Source organism: Podarcis liolepis (assembly GCF_965112155.1).
Source record: "Podarcis liolepis genome assembly, chromosome: 13".
NCBI classification, from domain to species: Eukaryota; Metazoa; Chordata; class Lepidosauria; order Squamata; family Lacertidae; genus Podarcis; species Podarcis liolepis.
The window spans coordinates 7,938,448-7,957,335 of NC_139573.1; the positions used below are offsets into that span (position 1 = coordinate 7,938,448).

The 18,888-nt window shown below is 46.7% G+C and overlaps 1 protein-coding gene across 1 annotated transcript; it reads right to left on the reverse strand.

Annotated features, from left to right (window-relative positions):
• Positions 1–1,741: 1,741 nt before the first annotated feature.
• On the reverse strand, positions 1,742–18,019 carry LOC310691539 (uncharacterized protein). The gene is made up of 3 exons (XM_083471401.1): positions 17,982–18,019; positions 16,973–17,027; positions 1,742–15,274 (listed from the first exon to the last, which is right to left on the reverse strand). The coding sequence occupies exon 3, from the start codon at positions 15,105–15,107 to the stop codon at positions 2,073–2,075; it is 13,035 nt and encodes a 4,344-aa protein (XP_083327527.1). The 5' UTR covers positions 15,108–15,274; positions 16,973–17,027; positions 17,982–18,019; the 3' UTR covers positions 1,742–2,072.
• Positions 18,020–18,888: the final 869 nt, after the last annotated feature.

The following is an 18,888-nucleotide window of genomic DNA, read 5'->3' on the forward strand; positions in this document are numbered from 1 at the left end:
TTAATGACTCAGTACTTGGGTCTCCATTGTTCCTTTATGTCTCTGCATTTAGACAGGCCATTTTGCATAAACTAATCCAGGAATTTCTTGTCTGGCACAATTCTGCAGCTTGTATTTTCCCTTCATATCCTAAATACCATCTTAATACTACTGTTTATTAATTTCTACCATTCTCTAGCAGACTCTGGTACCCTAGATCTATGGCAGTATTATCTATCCTCAAACAAAATGGGCTACAATTTAAATTTCATTCAAAGGAACAATACTAAGATCCCAAACACCAAAAGATCTTTAAGTTTAATAAGCTATACATGAATTGCACAAACTACAGCTGATCGAAAAGTGTGTTCCAGAGTGGCTTCAAGGACTTTGGGTTCATCTGTCCATTTTACCACTATTCATGAACTGAATTGACTTCTTGTGCATTATTTCCATGGGTCACAGAACACTAGTGGAGCCAAACCAGCACATCGTGGTTATTTCTGTGTGTCCCCCACCCCCTGCTAAGAAAAAGCATAGATGAAACCTACCCCTGAGCACATTGTGACATAATAGGGATTTAAGACAAGAGAGAACATTTTCTTTTTTAGCTTGAGGGCCTAGTGGGCAATCTTCTGGGGTCCACATGCCTGTGGTGGGTAGGACAATGGATGCAACTCTTATATTTGTACAATAGGCTGCAATCATACAAGTCTCATAAAAGCCAGGGGTACCTCTCTCCATCCAGGCTACAAAGAGGAATCAGTACAGTTCAATGGCACATTCCAACCAGGCAATGAACAAATGAACAAAAACCAGCTAAGAAGGTGAAGTAGGATCAGGGATATGTGTGGCCATTTGTGTGGCCTGTGAAGATTCCCAAGGGCCAGATCACCTCTCAATGGGTTGGCGCCAGAGCACCAATAACTTCTTGTGAACCAATGAAGGTGAACACCAGGACCAGCAGGCACATGGGCCAGTCCCAGTAGAAGACCACCCAGCTTAGACTTGAATGGAGTGAATGTGCAGTTGCTCCCCTAGAGCTGCCTACAGCAGTTAAAAGGTAAAGGTAAAGGTACGGGCCAGTCGTGTCCGACTCTAGGGTTGTGCGCCCATCTCACTTAAGAGGCCGGGAGCCAGCGCTGTCCAGAGACACTTCCGGGTCATGTGGCCAGCGTGATGAAGCTGCTCTGGCGAGCCAGACCAGCGCAGCACATGGAAGCGCCGTTTACCTTCCCGCTAGAAAGCGGTACCTATTTATCTACTTGCACTTAAGGGTGCTTTCGAACCGCTAGGTGGGCAGGAGCTGGGACCGGAAGACGGGAGCTCACCCTGCCGTGGGGATTCAAACTGCCGACCATATGATCGGCAAGTCCTAGGCACTGAGGTTTTACCCACAGCGCCACCCGCGTCCCTCCTACAGCAGTTACCTTACAGTAAAGTCAGAGTGGTTGTCCAAGGCAGGATTGGGGAACCTTTTTCATCACAATGGCTACATTCCCTTCTGGGGGACTGTTAGTATTTGTACTGTATTTGTTAGAAAATATATTTTACAAAGAGTAAATTGTACTGGGGAAAAGAAAACCAGATGAAAACACTTAAGGGGTGAGTGAAGCAGGGCCGATGAGGGGCATGTGTGTGACCTGGTGAGGGTTGCAAGTGCCAGATAGAGGGTCTTAGCGGACTGCATTTGTCTCCATTCCCCACCCATGTTCTAAGGTGGCTATTATATTTAAGCGCTGCAAACCCCCCAACACAGTGCTGCTAACATAGAGATTTATTGACAAAAACGTATTACATTACAAAACAATTTAAGAATGCTTCATACACGGTAAAAAAGGTAAGTGATAGGTTTGCTGAGCCTTCAGCATCTCGACAACCATCCGTGGAAGGTAGAGCCTGGTGCTCTTTTCCCATCACCGCCATTTGATATTCATGGTGCTGCATTTTAAAAAATCCTTGTAATCAAGGCATCCTACACACTCCACCAGAGCAGCTTATCATTTTCTCTTGGCCTCTTTGTCAAGGGGACTAGATCTTGCAGGTTGCTCTGCTGATGCTCAGTTTTCAATCCTTAGTGCACACCTTGCCACTCACTCAACTGCTGCTCCATCTTTGCTGCTTGTCCCGGTGCTTTCTGGACTTTTAAAATTTCTGCTTGACCTGCTGCTTGAACTCGGGTCCTTGCTGCTTGACCTGTTTCTTGATCGGCTGCTCAATCTCGGATTTCTACTGCTTGAACTTGGGTCCTTGCTTCTTCCCCGGCTTCTTGACCTGCTGCTTGAATTTCGGCCCTTGCTGCTTCCCCGGCTTCTTGACCAGCTGCTGAATCTTACATTTCTGCTACTTGCCCTGCTCCTTGTCCGGCTGCTTGATCTTGGTTCCCTACTGCTTGACCTGCTTCTCGATCCACTGCTTGATTTTTTATCCCTGCTGCTTGCTCTGAGCCTTGACATTATGCTCTGCTTCCAGCTCCTGAAACTTATTCTCCCTTTTCTGGGTTTAGATTCATGATCCCATCGGACTGATCCCCTTTCTTTTTTCTCAAGGAGCCTTGTTTCACCAGCACCCCCACTCTGCTTCCTCTTGTACAACATGCTTTGAGTCATCTTCCTTTCACTTTTCTTCCTAAATTTGGACTGGGCAACATCCTTTCTCTCTCTCTGACTTTCTCCAGGGTGGTTTCCCATGCCGCTTGTTGCATGGCCAATGCCGGTGCCTCGTTTCTTTGACTTTCCTTCTGAAATGACCCCTGGCCTTTCAGTATTCAGCATCCAGATATTCATCCCATCCCGCAGATGCATTTTTCTCTCCAGGATTTTACCAAGTATAGACAGTTTCCCATCTGTTTTCACGGTGTGTTTTGAAGATATGCCACCTACAGAGTGAGGGTGGGAGCCTTTTTGCACCGGCTGCTTGTCCATCCCATGTTCTAACCTGGGGGCCTCTTCCCCTCTTGTTGTCTGAGCTACCTGTTTGCTTTCATGTTTGGTTGATAACTCTTTTTCTCCAATAATTTCTTTATGGGATGCCTTTCTTCTCCCACCCAAAATTTCTTCACCATTTCTGTCTCTTACTTCTCCCTCTCCATCTCTTATTTCTCCTTCTCCATCTCTTACTTCTCCTTCTCTTACTTCTCCTTCTCCTTCTCCTTCTCCTTCTCCTTCTCCTTCTCCTTCTCCTTCTCCTTCTCCTTCTCTTACTTCTCCTTCTCTTACTTCTCCTTCTCCATCTCTTACTTCTCCTTCTCTTTCACTTCCTCCATCTCTTACTTCTTCTGCTTCTCCTCTTTCTTCCTCCTCATCCTTCCTCCCAGCTCCTTGGTGTTTCCCACCTTCAGGATCTATTGTGGATGCTTCTCCATCAGCCTTTCCTTCTCCTTCCCTGTCATTCCCCAAGATCTCTGTCTGTTCAAAATCACGATTTTCCTCCCGGAAGGCCACTCTTTTGTGGGATACAGAGAGTTGCCTGGAGAACTCCAGAGCTTCAGTCATTTCATCTGCAACTGACTGAGGTGCACGGAGGTGTTCAAATTGTTCAGAAACCGCTTGCCTTGCCACATCAAGCAACTTTGTTTTGCTTAGGCTGGCCCTTTCATCTGAGGTCTCTGAGGAAGGCACAACATCCTCTGGAGAAACTTGGGGTGCTCCTGCTGTCAGAGAATCTGCATATCTCAGGCTTCTGGGCTCTACCATGGGCATCTCCTCTGCATCTTCACCACTGACTCCTTCCTCCTTTCTCGCACACGAGCTCTCCTTGCCTATTTCTTCGCCACCATCCCAGTCTCCGACTCTCTCCAGTTCACATTCTGTGCTGTACTCAGAAGATGAATACGCACCACCTTCCTCCATTTCTTCCCCCATATTATCACTTGTCTGTAGCAGGGAACCATCTGTGGGCTGCATTTGATATTCAACTTCTGTGTTTGCAGAATCTTGATTTTGAGATAAATGCGACACCTGCTGGTTGGATTGTTCTTGATCTTGGGAGTCTTCACTTGAGGTCTCCCTATTCTCAGAGACTTGGATATCTTGGTGCTCCATGGGGTCCTCACTTTTGGGGGTGGGTGGGTGAGGTTTCAGATTACAGCAAGGGGATTCAGAGGACCACCCTTTTAGCCGGGTGCTTGGCCCCCTTTGTCCGGGTGCTTGGCCCCCTTTGTCACTGCTGGTGGCTGTATCTTCAATAATTTGGTTGGTTATTTGCTTCCTTTCCTCACTGTCACGGCTTTGTTTGCCCCATTTTGCCTGGTGCTGTTGATCTGCCTGGCTATAATGCACGGGGCCCACCACATGCTCATGGAAACATTGAGAGTCAAGGGTATGGGATGGCTGTGTGGTGGGATCCAAGGCTTGCTGGGAGACAAGAGTGTTGTACTGTTGAGGGTCATCTGCTTTCAAAGGCCCAAAATATGCCTGGGAAAATTCATGTTCTGAGAGTGAAGCATCCTTCATACGTTCACCTAAGGATGAGCCAGAGATTTGGGATTCAATATTATGTGATATCTGAGAAGTGGCATCTGCCTCTGCCTCTTGTGAGAGGGAAAGATCTTTATTATCTCCTGAGGATGAAGAATGGATCTGGAGTTCAGTATTCAATGATGGCTGAGAAGAGGAGTCAGCCTTGCCTTCCTTTGAGAGGGAAGTATTCTTATCTCTGTCTCCTGAGGATGAATCAGAGTCCTGACATTCAATATTAGCTGATGTCTGAACAGAAAAATCTACCTCTGCTTCCTTTGAAATGGAAGGATCTTTTCTACTTTCTCCTGGGAATGAAACAGAGTCCTGGGGCCCATTATTTTCTGATATCTGAGAAAAGGACCCTGCCTCTGCCTCCTTTCCATATTCCTGGGAATTTTCCTGCTGCTCCTGCCTCCACCTTTGCTCTGCAACTAATTGTAATGATGAAGCTGAGCCTTTTGTGGATGTTGATGAATGGCATGAGCAGGGACAGTTGAATATCTCACAAGACTCCTCTGCCTTGCCAGAAATTTGTGGATATTGCCCAGCATGATGTAGATTCAGTGTAAATATCTGCAATGTACTCGCTTCTCTTTCACCCTCCGAGCTGCTGCTTGTCCCTTGGATTACTGTGAAATGCTGAACTTTTGTATGAGGATAGAGAGATCCAGTATCCTTTTCGGCATCTGGCCAGGAAACCATCCTATGCTGTATTTTCCAAAACAGCTCTGAGGTGTATGTGGGTTGATCTTCTGACCCTGAGCTGGCTTCCTTTTCTGCTCCTGTTTGAAAAGGAGTGTTTGGCACTTGGAGGGTCTGAGCGCCAGAATAAGTCAAAGGCTCCTCCTCCTCCTCCATTTCATCAGCTTCTGAGATAAAGGCCCTCCTTGACTTCTGAGCCAGTTTAGGGAGGTGCCACTGGTGCTCTGTGTTGATGTGTTTTTCCAGGTGTTCTTTTGCTCTTGAGTGTAAGAAATGCGAGTGCTGGGAAGAAACAGGAACCTCCTTTGCCCCAGGCCATTCCTTGGCATCAGCTCCCCATTCATCAATAAAGTTCTTTTGTCTCCTTCCAGCAGTGCTCACTCCCACTGAAGATTGGGGGTTCTCCTGTGGCTCCAAGGGGGGTGGAGCAAATGCACGCACCGATTTCTGAATAATGGCTGGCAAGCCCCACTGGTGCTGGATCTTCTTGTGCTGGATGTGGACTTCCAGAACATCTTGAGCACCATCAGTGAGGAAAGGCAACACTGTGACACAGTCTATAAAATGGGTAATAGGTGAGGTTCTTGCCAGAAGTCTCTCCTCCTCATTCTCCCCCAGAAGTTGGGTATGAGAGTCTTGATAAAATGTAGAGTTGTAGGGATGAGTTTGAGGCCTGATTTCCCCAAACTGAGAAGGTGGCACAGGAGGTAGAAATGCTCTAAGCATATTTTGAGCATGTTTTGGAAGCCCCCATCTATGCTTTGCAGTCATACTCCTCACATGAGCATCTAGACACTCTGTTGTGTCTGGACTGAGGAATGAGAGAGTTGGAGTAATAATGTATACTTCCCCTCTGTCCCATGAAACTCTGTTGGCTATATTATCTCCTTCCATGTATGGTGGGTGCTTCTCTGATTCAATGAGAAATGGAGCAAAGGCATGCAGGGACTTCAACACAGAGGAAGGTAAGCCCCATGCATGATGGAGTTTTTTGTGCTGAATGTGTGATTCCAGAAGGTTCTGGGCCTCATCCGTGAGGAAAGGAAGAGTCACCTCAGGCAATAAGAAAGTAGTCGCTTGAGCCAATACAGGTGTAGCTGCTGCCTTTTGAACATAATTGAGCTTCCTCTCCAGTTTCTCTATTGCCTTTTTTCTTACCTTGGCATCTTCTAGCAAGTCTTCCTTGTCATCTTCTGAATGGGAATCAGCTTCAGGCTCTTGGGAGAATTTATGATGAAAAGGTGTTAGAGACCTTGCTTCACCCAACTCATATTGGGAAAATGCTCTGGGATTCCGAAATGCCCTCAGTGATTGTGAAACCTGTTCTGGAAGGTGCCACCTATGGTGTGTAGTCATACGCCTCACATGGGCATCCAGGTTCTCCTGTAAGTCTTGGCTGAGGAACGTAAGACTCCTTGAAATAATAGGGGCTTCTTCTATCTCCCATGGGTATCTCATGGTGATGGTTTGCTTGTGTTTCTCTGTCTCAAGGTGAAATGGAGCAAAGGCATGCAAGGACTTCAGCACATTGGAGGGTAGGCCCCAAGTATGGTGGAGTTTTTTGCGCAGGATGTGAAATTCGAGAATTTCCCAGGTCTCATTGGTTAAGAAACCAAGTTTCACTCCAGGCGATAAGAAAGCAGTTACATTCAAGTTCATAGTTGAGTCTGCTCCCTGTTTCAATTGGTTGAAGACCTCCATTTTCTCTGTTGTCCTTCTCTTGACTTTGAATTCTTTCATTTCTTCATTGTCACCTTCTGTTTCAGAGGAATCTCTAGCCACTTGGGAGGATTTGTAGTGAGGAGAAAAATCCTGTGCATTTTCCGATTCCAATCCTAAAGCATGTCTGGGATGTAGAAATACTCCCAGTGATTGCTGAACCCTCATTGGAAGGCCCCATCTGTGCTTAGCCACCCTCCTCCTCTCATGAGCTTCCAGGCGATCTTTTGTGTCTGGACTTAGGAAGAAGGGATCCCAGACAATCTCTTTCACTTCTACCTTATCCCCTTGCTGTGCCTTACTCATTCTCTTGCCTAAGCTTTCCACATGCGTCTGAGACTCATGGAGAATTGGGGCAAAGGAATGCATGGACTTCAGCACAGAGGAGGGTAGGCCCCATGTGTGCTGGAGTTTCTTCTGTCGGATATGGAATTCCAGAAGATCTTGCATTTCATCTGTGAGGAAAGCAAGCTTCACTCCAGGCCATAAGAAATAAGTTTCTTCAAAGTTCACAGTTGTGGTTGCTCCCTGCTTTCCTTGTGGAAAGCTCCATCCTTTCTCTCCTGTTCTTCTGCTGCCCATTTCCTCCTCCACCAAGTCTTCCTTGTCCTCTTCTGAATGGGAATCAGCTTCAGGTTCTTGGGGAAATTTGCCATGAAAAGGTGTTAGAGACCTTGCTTCACCCAACTCACATTGTGGAAAGGGTCTGAGATGCCGAAATGCCCTCAGCGATTGTGAAACCTGTTCTGGAAGGTGCCACCTATGGTGTGTAGTCATCCTCCTCACATGGGCATCCAGGTTCTCCTGTAAGTCTTGGCTGAGGGACGTGAGACTCCTTGAAATAATATGGGCTTCTTCTTTCTCCCATGGATATCTCATGGTCATGCTTTGCCTGTGTTTCTCTGTCTCAAGGTGAAATGGAGCAAAGGCATGCAAGGACTTCAGCACATTGGAGGGTAGGCCCCAAGCATGGTGGAGTTTCTTGTGCAGGATGTGAAATTCGAGAAATTCCCAGGTCTCATTGGTTAAGAAACCAAGTTTCACTCCAGGCGATAAGAAAGCAGTTACATTCAAGTTCATAGATGAGTCTGCTCCCTGTTTCAATTGGTTGAAGACCTCCATATTCCTTATTGTCCTTCTTTTGACCATGGAGTCTTTCGTGTCTTCATTGTCACCTTCTGTTTCAGAGGAATCTCTAGCCACCTGGGAGGATTTGTAGTGAGGAGAAAAAGACTGTGCATTCTCCAATTCCAATCCTAAAGCATGTCTGGGATGTAGAAATACTCCCAGTGATTGCTGAACCCGCATTGGAAGGCCCCATCTGTGCTTAACCACCCTCCTCCTCTCATGAGCTTCCAGGCGATCTTTTGTGTCTGGACTTGGGAAGAAGAGATCCCAGACAATCTCTTTCACTTCTACCTTAACCCATTGGTTTGCCTTAGTCATTCTCTTGCCTAAGCTTTGCACATGTGTCTGAGACCCATGGAGTAATGGGGCAAAGGCATGCATGGACTTCAGCACAGAGGAGGGTAGGCCCCATGTGTGCTGGAGTTTCTTCTGTCGGATATGGAATTCCAGAAGATCTTGTGCTTCATCTGTGAGGAAAGCAAGCTTTGCCCCAGGCCATAAGAAAGTAGTTTCTTCAAAGTTCACAGCTGTGGTTGCTCCCTGCTTTCCTTGTGGAAAGCCCCATCCCTTCCCTGCTGTCCTTCTGTTGCCCATTTCCTCCTTCACCAAGTCCTCATTGTCATCTTCTGTCTGGGAATCAGCTGTAGGCACTTGGAAGAATTTGCCTAGGAAAGGCTGCACATTATCCTGACGAGATCCGAAAGGTTGTCTGGGAAGCAGAAATCCTCCCAGTGATTGCTGAACCCGCTTTGGAAGGCCCCACCTGCGCTGTACCACCCTCTTCCTCATGTGAGCTTCCAGGTGCTCTTTTGTGTTGGGACTCAGGAAGGAGAGACTTGGGATAACAACTTGTATCTCCATCCAATTGCATTGCGTTGCCGTTGTCATGTTCCTTCTGGTGTGTTGCATCTGCTTCTGTATCTCAAGGGGGTATGGGCCAAAGGCCTTCAATGACTTCAACACAGAGGATGGTAGGCCCCATGCATGCTGGATCTTCTTATGCTGGATGTGGAATTCCAACAGGTCCTGGGTGACCCTTGTGAGAAAATTTAGGTTCACCTCAAGGCTTGATAAAGCAGTTACTTTAAAGTTTGATTGTATAGTTACTCCCTTCTTCCCTTGGGGAACAACCCATGCCTTTCCTGCTGCTCTTCTTCTGTTGTCCATTTCCTCCTCCACAAAGACTTCATTTTCATCTTCAGTCTGGGAATCAACAGTATGCTCTTGGAGAAATTTGCCATGAAAAGGTGTTAGAGACCGTGCTTCACCCAACTCACATTGGGAAAATGCTCTGAGATGCCGAAATGCCCTCAGCGATTGTGAAACCTGTTCTGGAAGGTGCCACCTATGGTGTGTAGTCATACGCCTCACATGGGCATCCAGGTTCTCCTGTAACTCTTGGCTGAGGAACGTGAGACTCCTTGAAATAATATGGGCTTCTTCTATCTCCCATGGGTATCTCATGGTCATGCTTTGCTTGTGTTTCTCTGTCTCAAGGTGAAATGGAGCAAAGGCATGCAGGGACTTCAGCACATTGGAGGGTAGGCCCCAAGTATGGTGGAGTTTTTTGCGCAGGATGTGAAATTCGAGAATTTCCCAGGTCTCATTGGTTAAGAAACCAAGTTTCACTCCAGGCGATAAGAAAGCAGTTACATTCAAGTTCATAGTTGAGTCTGCTCCCTGTTTCAATTGGTTGAAAACCTCCATTTTCTTTGTTGTCCTTCTCTTGACTTTGAATTCTTTCATGTCTTCATTGTCACCTTCTGTTTCAGAGGAATCTCTAGCCACCTGGGAGGATTTGTAGTGAGGAGAAAAACCCTGTGCATTCTCCAATTCCAATCCTAAAGCATGTCTGGGATGTAGAAATACTCCCAGTGATTGCTGAACCCGCATTGGAAGGCCCCATCTGTGCTTAACCACCCTCCTCCTCTCATGAGCTTCCAGGCGATCTTTTATGTCTGGACTTGGGAAGAAGAGATCCCACACAATCTCTTTCACTTCTACCTTAACCCATTGGTTTGCCTTAGTCATTCTCTTGTCTAAGCTTTCCACATGCGTCTGAGACCCATGGAGAAATGGGGCAAAGGCATGCATGGACTTCAGCACAGAGGAGGGTAGGCCCCATGTGTGCTGGAGTTTCTTCTGTCGGATATGGAATTCCAGAAGATCTTGCGCTTCATCTGTGAGGAAAGCAAGCTTTGCCCCAGGCCATAAGAAAGTAGTTTCTTCAAAGTTCACAGCTGTGGTTGCTCCCTGATTTCCTTGAGGAAAGCCACATCCCTTCCCTGCTGTCCTTCTGTTGCTCATTTCTTCCTTCACCAAGTCTTCTTTGTCGTCTTCAGTTTGGGAATCAGCTGTAGGGACTTGGAAGAATTTGCTGGGGTAAGGCCGCACAATGTCCTTTCCTGATCCGAAAGGTTGTCTGTGACGGAGAAGTTCTCCCAGTGATTGCTGAACCCGCTTTGGAAGGCCCCACCTGCGCTGTACCACCCTCTTCCTCATGTGAGCTTCCAGGTGCTCTTTTGTGCTGGGACTCAGGAAGGAGAGACTTGGAATAATTACTTGTACCTGCATCCCATTGCATTGGATTGCCGTTGTCATGTTCCTTCCTGTGTGTTGCATCTGCATCTCAAGGGAGTATGGGCCAAAGGCCTTCAATGACCTCAACACAGAGGATGGTAGGCCCCATGCATGCTGGATCTTCTTATGCTGGATGTGGAATTCCAACAGGTCCTGGGTGACCCTTGTGAGAAAATTTAGGTTCACCTCAAGGCTTAAGAGAGCAGTTAATTTAAAGTTTGATGGTACAGTTCCTGTCCTCTCTTGCTTTCCTTTTACCCTTCTCTTGGCTTCTTCTGATGAGTGTTCATTGTCATCGTCAGTCTGGGAACCATTAGTATGCCCCTGGGAAGATTTGTATTGACAAGATAACGGATCCAGTTCAGATTGAGGAAGTGATCTGGGCCGTTGAAATGCCCTCAGTGATTCCTGTACCCGCTTTGGTATTTCCCATCTGTGCTTTGTGGTTATATTCCTCACGTGAGCCTCTAGTCTCTCCTTTATATCCGAGCTGATGAACGCAAGATTACTGATTATCGTTCTCACTTCTACCCAATCCCAGGGGTGAATATTTGTTATGTTTTCTCCCCGATGATTCTCTGGATCAGGGGGAAATAGGGCAAAGGCACATAAGGACTTCAGGACAGTGGAGGGAAGACCCCACATGTGCTGGATTTTCTTCTTTACAATGTGGAATTCCAGAAGATTCCAAGCTTCCTCTGTGAGCAAAGGTGGCTTCATCTCAGATGATTCAAACGTAGTCAGTTCCACACCTGTGCCTGTGGTTGCCACTCCATGTCCTTGGTGGATAGTAGCTTTTGGGTGACCCCTGGCTCCTGCTTTGGATGTGAGTTGCTTTAAAGGCTCTCTTCCCTCAGAAAGGGTAGGGATTTCATCTTGCTCGTAGGACTTACGATGATCTTCTGAGAGCGGTGTATGATGCTTTTCTTCTTTGAAATGGGACTCAAGCTGAGTGGGAGCAATTGCCCTCAGAGAATCCTGAATCAGTTTGGGAAGTCCCCACTGGTGCTCCATGGCCCAGCTCCTCACGTGGGCTTCAAGGCCATTCTTGACATCTGGACTTACAACATGCAGGGCCTTTTGAGGGGGGATGGCCTCTAACACAGAGTGTGGCACATGAGCAGTCGCTTTTTCTTGATATCCCAGTTTCTCAGCAGTGACATGTGTTGATGCTCCTGCTTCTTTACTCCTCTGTAGCTCAGGTGGAAGAGGGACAAAGGCATGCAAAGATTTCTGCACAAGAGATGGCAGCCCCCACTCATGCTGGAGTCTTTTGCGCTGTATGTGAAGTTCCAGAAGATCGCAGGCTTCCTTTGTAAGAAATGTTGGCACTGGCTCCTGGAATACTTCCGTCAATTGGAATTTAGCCTCCATATTTTTTTTCTTGAGATGGTCTTCCAAAAGATTCATATTTGAAGCAGGGGTCACTGATTTCCCTGAAGAGGGTTTGTGTGCAGTGTCTGCAAACATCGGCTGTAGGGATCTAGTCATAAGCAACTCCCTTGCTTCATTCTGGAATATTGGGGGCTCCAGCTCCTGGACCCCAATCTTCACTTGGCTGATTTGGGATGGGGAGCATCTTTCCTGGAACACTGTAGCCAAAGGTTCCAAGTGCATGCTGGGCAACTCCCCCAAGAAAGTGAAATGTTCCCTTGTTGAAGATGAGGTGGCAACGTTTGGAATATCTCTCAACTGCATCTCCCTGTGCTTCTTGGCCAAGTGGTGGTTCATCTTGTCCAAACTATGGGGCTTCAGCATAGAAAGAACTTGAGCTGACTGTGGGGAGGCAGGCATCAACCCAAATGTTTTTCTGTTGCTTACTTCTTGGTGTACAGTACTCAATCCTGGGTGCTTGTATGTTATCCAATAGCAAGGGCAGTAGAAGTAGCGGTCTTCCACTGCTGCCCTTGGTATGGCATATTTCCTATTCAAGATTTCACTCTGTTGACTAGGTTGGTGCTCTGGAAACTCATGCCTGATGTTCATCTCCCCCTTATCCACTGCCTCACCCTCCTGAAAGGGCAGAAATGTGCTTCTGGGCTTCACTTGGCTATAAAGAGGGGCAAACTTCTGGAGAGAGTCTTCAAGAGTGATCTTGAAGCTTCCCATGGGCTGGAGATCAGTTTCTGTGGACTTTCTCCTGAGGCTATGGTGATCTGTAGAGGCAGCTGGTGATTCAGAAAAAGCTCCCTCAGGGACTTCTCCTGCCTCCATATCCTGGTGTGGGCTGACCATTTGCTGTACCCTGTAAGCCTTGGGTCCATGTGTGAAGATGTTCTCACCCACAAATGTCGCTTGCCTTGCCTCTACCAGCTCTTCTCTGGCTACTGGGATGGGAGAGGAGAATCTGCCCAGAGAGTCACAGCTTTTATTTTGGTACTCTGTAATTTGTGGTTCCAAGGGACCTGTCCCAAACACAGGGCGGAAAAGCTTGATAGATTCCAAAACCCTCTTAGGCAACTTCCATTGTCTCTGTAGCTTCATCCTTTGAATGTGGAAATCCAACTGACTGTAGGTGCTTTGTGGAAGGAATGATGGTTTCTGCAGTAGAATGTAGACATGGGCTTTAGTCCTTTGGAGACTGGGCAGTGGGGGAGCCTGTGACTTGAAGCCATGCAAGGATTTCTGAATAAGACTAGGCAAGCCCCATTCATGTTGTAGCTTCTTTTTTCTAATGTGCAGTTCCAGATTCTCTCTTACCTGAGCATAGAGAAACTCTGTCCTCACTTCTAAGAACTCAACAGCAACTTCTCTAGCTCTAGGAAACATGGGCAGCAGTTTGGGCTTCATTGCACTCATGGCCAAAGTTGGGAAAACGTCCAGCCATTTTTCATCCAAGTGGAATATCTTATTGTCTGTTGCTTCAGACTGAAGTGTGGGGTACATCGAAGGCTGACTTGGCATTGTCTTCCTCCCTATCCTAGTTCCATCCTGTTTCCCTGCAACAGTCACCATCTCTGGGGAAAGTAGCCTGAGGGACTCAAGGACCCTTGGTGGTAAGTGCCATCGGTGAAGCATGATTCTTTTCAGCAGATTCTGCTCTAGTTCTTGGATAATGGCATCACTAAGGAAGGAGAGCTCAGCCAGAAGAACATTCACCTCCACGTGCTGCAATGTCCGGTGCTGCTGTGATTGGGGGACAATTGGGAAAACAGAATGGAGAGATCTCTGGACAAGGCTTGGCAACCCCCAAGCATGCTGCAACCTCTTTTTTATCACATGCCATTCCAGATCCTCCCGAGTCCCCTGCTCAATGAATGGGATCTCTTGTATCAGTGTGGGCTGGTCCCATGGGTGCTGCACCTTCTTTTTAAGCACATGGGAATCCAAAGACTGCTGCTCATTAGCAGGAAGAAAACTTGTCCTTCCTTGGACAAACGCAACAGTGTGCTGCGACTGAAGTAGCATCTCATGTCTGGCCTCAAATGACTTCTTCCCAGTTGTAGTCTGGGGGTTTGCTTTGGAAGGAGGGGGAGATTTGAGGGCTGTTTCCCTGGCTGTGGATTCCAAATGTAGAACATGCCTATGAAGTTTCCCTTCCCTCTCACCCTTGACGACTTCTCTTCGGCCTCCTTTCCTGTGTGCAGATGGTGCTATATCTGTGGTGAGCTGATAATCAAGCTTCATGTGCTTGAGGGCCTCTTGGACTTGCTTTGGCAATACCCTACATTGCATGCGAATCATCTTTTTCATGTGTTTCTCTAGTGTCCTCCTCTTTGCCCCACTCATGAAAGGAAGAAGCCGAGGCCTCATCAACACAGTAAGCTCCCTCTTTGGACGGTACGGGCAAGTGAAATCCATACCAAGAGGCAAAAAGGCCCTGAGTGACCTGGTGATGACTGATGGAAGTCCCAATTTGTGTTGAATACTTTTCACAACCAAATGCCACTCCAAAGTCTTTCTCACAGCCTTAGCCACAAAGGGAGTGTTCTCAGTAGCAAATTCAACCCTAGGAGACTTGATATTTGCTTGGGAGATCACAGGTAAAGAAGTGGGGAAATGCCTTGTCCCTTTATGGTGGAATCTCATGCCCTGGTGGTTCTTCCTCTCACTCAGAGAGGACCCTTCATTTTTCTTATGCCTCAAAGGCATGTGGCTCTTCTTGCTGAATTTTGATAGCTCGGACAGGTCAGAAGAGGGACTGTAATCTTCCCAACTAGTGAAAGACAGCTCTGATGATGTGCTAGAAGAGAAGCAAAAGGGATCGCTCATTTCCCCACTGCTGTCCTCAGAGCTGTCATAACATTTATTTATACTAAACATGGAATGGCTGTCAGAACAGGTGGGACTTATGTCATTCTCCCTGGAGATGGGAACATCTTGCTGAGCAGAATGTAGTGGCTTCCCCTTCTGCCTCTTGCCTTTGGGAATGTGTTGCTCCTTTCTGGATGAAGGGGCTATTTCTGGGCCCAATTCTGGATGGCCACAGTTTGTGGAAGGTTTACTGCTGCTCCATGGAAAAATTGTGTCATCTCTTTGAGCTGAAATGGCTGGTAGGCTGGAGCTCCCCACATAAGAGGCAACGGGAAGTGGTGGCATTTGCAAAGCAGGAAGCCCAGGTTTTGATCCATAGACACGCAGCACTTCCTCAGCCTCCTTGGCTGCCCTGTCACATATGGCGCAGGTCACGCTGTCACATAGCAATCTGCGTATGGAGGAATGGCGACTGCCTCCATTTTGTGGGTCTGTCTCCTGGTGTTTGGTACCTGTAAGACAAATGAAGGCACTGGTGACCTTTCCTTCACCTCCAGGATGGTATGGAGCCAATTGGTATAGAGACAATTATATTTTGTCAGGAGCTGGCTGGATGAGGAGGAGTGGCAGGCACTGGAGGAGGAAGAGGAGTGTGGGGGGAGCATACCACCCATGTGTGCCACGCCCCTGTGGGCAGTATGTCCCGCCCCCAGGACATAGCCTGCCCTGCCCTGCCTGCTCTCCACCCCCCGGTGACAGAGCATGAAGCTCTGCCACTGGTGGCAAGAGCCTCTTGCCCAGAAGCTCCCCAGGGAAGACAGAGAAGACGAGGACTTAGACCCTGGGTCCTGGTGGTGGGAGGTGCTAGATGTAGGAGGGTGGAGTGATCAAGGGAGGGAGTGGGTCAGAGGAAGAAGGCCCTTCCATAATTTCTGCCCCAAAATGGAAGGAAGTACACAGACATGGCAAAACATGGAGTACACAGACATGGCAAAACTTACCAGAAGAACAAGAAACCAAGAAGAAAGACTTTTTAAAATGGAGTGTGTGTGTGTGTGTGGGGGGGGGAATTATTGACTATCTGAAGACACATTGTAAACAAATCAAAACATTAGTAGGACTGATTTGAGCACGTGCAGTAAGAGAAAGCTAGGGAGAACATAAGGGGAAATTAGTAAATAGATATGAATTGGATATGCAGTAATAAAAATAAATAAAACTAGAAAGGAGGGGAAGGAAGTCAAAGGGAAAGTACATTGGATTTGTAAAGTGTTTGTTTTTGTTCCTGTTGAAAATATTTGTGAAATGTGAAGAGGAAATTTAAACTTAGAAATAAAGCACATTCAAAGCAAAATGAGAAAGAGGGGAGGCGAGAAGGGATGGAGGGTACACTGACCATTCCACAGAAGGACAATTCCAGTCTTGCTGGTTCTCCTCCTCTCACACCCCCTCTTGGAGTGTCCTACATGTTGTCGAGCAATGAGTCTGGCAGAAGCAGAGGAGGAGCTCACTGCCACATTGCAGTCCCCATCTGTTGGGAAGAGCTGTAGAGGGGAAAGGCAGATCCGAAGCTCAGTTTCCTGCAACTTCTCAAGCTGAAGGAGTTGAGCAGGGAAGACTTCACTTGCTACAATCTGTGAATAAAAATCCAGTACCATTCCAAGCGTCCTGTCTCTTTTTGACCTGCAGGGGCCTGATACTTCCCTGTCAGCACTCATGGCACATTTATATATTTATTAGAGGTATTAGATTACATATATACCAATTTGGAGACCCAAGAGGCACTGATTTTATTGCATAGCAGCAGTGGTGAACCTGTGGCCTTCCAAATGTTGTTGGACTCCAGTGCCCATCAACCCTAGCAAGGATGTCCAATGGTCAGAGGTAATGGGCATTGAAAGCCAACTTCTAGATTGCGTTTACTAACTCAACTCTAAGTACTTTTGTTAGGCGATCTTCTACAAGTTCTCCTGGGTGTATTTCAGTTTTAAATAAGGTTGTTGTTGTTTAAGATTTTTAATTTGGTTTGTATTATCTTGCAGTTGTCTTATTAAAGAAACCCAAGCAACAAATGACAAGGGTGTGTATGTACACTTTCATAGGTGTTAAGAAAAGACCATGTGAATTATCAAATGTCAGCAGTAGTTTTTACGCTCTCTCTCTCTCTCTCTCATCACCAGGATGAGCTGGTTCCTGTCTCAATGGCTTACCTTCTTCTTTGCCAACAGCTGCTTGGAGATGACTTCTGTGTTCCACATGTTCCTTCTAGGAAGAGAGGAGGCAGCAAAGTTATTCAAAAGGAAGAATAACCAGTTGGAAATACCACCTTACCAAACAGGGAACAGATCCATCAGGCAGAGTGAGGCATGTTCCAAGTTTCATCAGGGTATCTCTAAGTAGGACCAGGAAAAATCCACCTGAACCCCTGGAGAGCTGCTACTGGTCTGCTTCGACTATACTAAGCTGGATGGACCAACAGTCTGGATCTGTATAAGGCTACTTCCTCCTGGTGGCCAAAGCATGCAATACTGTCAGGTCATTTTTGACTCCTCCCATCTCACTTAGAAGTTCATTCAATATCAAAGTTTAACAAAGACTGTTAAAATGCCATTTTCATTATGATCATGGCACCACACTGGTGCTTCCTTCCCTAAAGCATGGAAATCCATCCCCATGAATGCTCATTTTCTGAGCCTTGCATTTGACAGTTGAGAAGTGCGCCATATCTGTGAGATCATCTGTACTGTCATATAATTGTTTTATTTTGGATTTTGCTATTATTTGATTATATGGCTGAAACCTGCCCTGGGAATCTTTGCGCTGAAGGAAAGGTAGGAAATCTCTTAAATAAATTTGTAAGTACGTATTGCTGTTGTAAGTCGAGAAAACCAAATGTGGTGGTGGTGGGAGGGCTGAGTAAAATTCAGACATGAACAAAGGGGATACTGAAACTCACCATCGGTGTGCCAGTCTCAGAGGGGAACCAACTGCCCAGCTGTTCCTCCAGGGAGTGGGGATTCTCAGTGACTTCAGGTTCGACTGAAAAGGACAAGATGCTTCTCTATGCTTGGTCAAGTCTCTTGTACTATGCAAAGGTGCTACATTGGATCATTTGGAAGAGGCTGATGAATAGAGCCAGGGCTAGAGTAGTGTACAAGTTGAAGTGAAAAGGGAAAAGTGATTGATGAGGGAAATCAGCTCCATCTTTGTGAAACTGACCTGAATGCAGTCTTTGCACCCAAGAGATGGTATGTATCCCCCAGGCAGTGGCAGTTAGCAGTGGTTTAGAGCAGCATTCCAAAGAATATCACAAAGAACTAACAAAAGAACCTTGGGAACACCCTGGGTTTTCTCCAGCCATGGATGCTGCTGCTGCCTCCTTCTTCACTGTCCTTCAGAACATGCTTTTTTCTTTGTTATTCTGGAAGCCACAGTGATACACCTCCATACAAAAACACATGAGTCTATGGTTTTTTGTTTGTTTTTTTAAGAACTAGATGGACACTACCAGAGAGATGAACAATGTTTGCATCTAAAGTTAGTTCTACTCAGAGTAGACCCACTGAAATCAATAAACATAAGTTAGTCATATCCATTAATATCAGCAGCTCTGCTCTGAGTGGATTAGTATTGGACATGACCCAGAAACTTGTAATCTTAGCTTAACATTTATTTACTTAGGATAGGAAAGACTGTGTGTAGTTCAGCTGTATGTATTGCTGTAAAATGCTGTAGTAAGTAAAGGTAAAGGGACCCCTGACTGTTAGGTCCAGTCACGGATGACTCTGGGGTTGCGGCGCTCATCACACTTTACTGGTCGAGGGAGCTGGTGTACAGCTTCTGGGTCATGTGGCCAGCATGACTAAGCCGCTTCTGGCGAACCAGAGCAGTGCACGGAAACGCCATTTACCTTCCCGCTGGAGCCGTACCTAATTATCTACTTGCACTTCATGCTGCTAGGTTGGCAGGAGCTGGGACCCAGCAACAGGAGCTCACCCCGTCATGGGGATTTGAACCGCCGACCTTCTGATCAGCAAGCCCTAGGCTCTGTGGTAATTTATTTAATTTCAGGAAAGCAATTGCTTCATATATTCATGGTTCCTGCGTTGTATTACACAGGTAGTAA

What these genes read in the sequence shown, in the direction of transcription:
- LOC310691539 (XM_083471401.1), bottom strand. Translation starts at nt 15,107, where the DNA reads ATGCCACCACTTCCCGTTGCCTCTTATGTGGGGAGCTCCAGCCTACCA.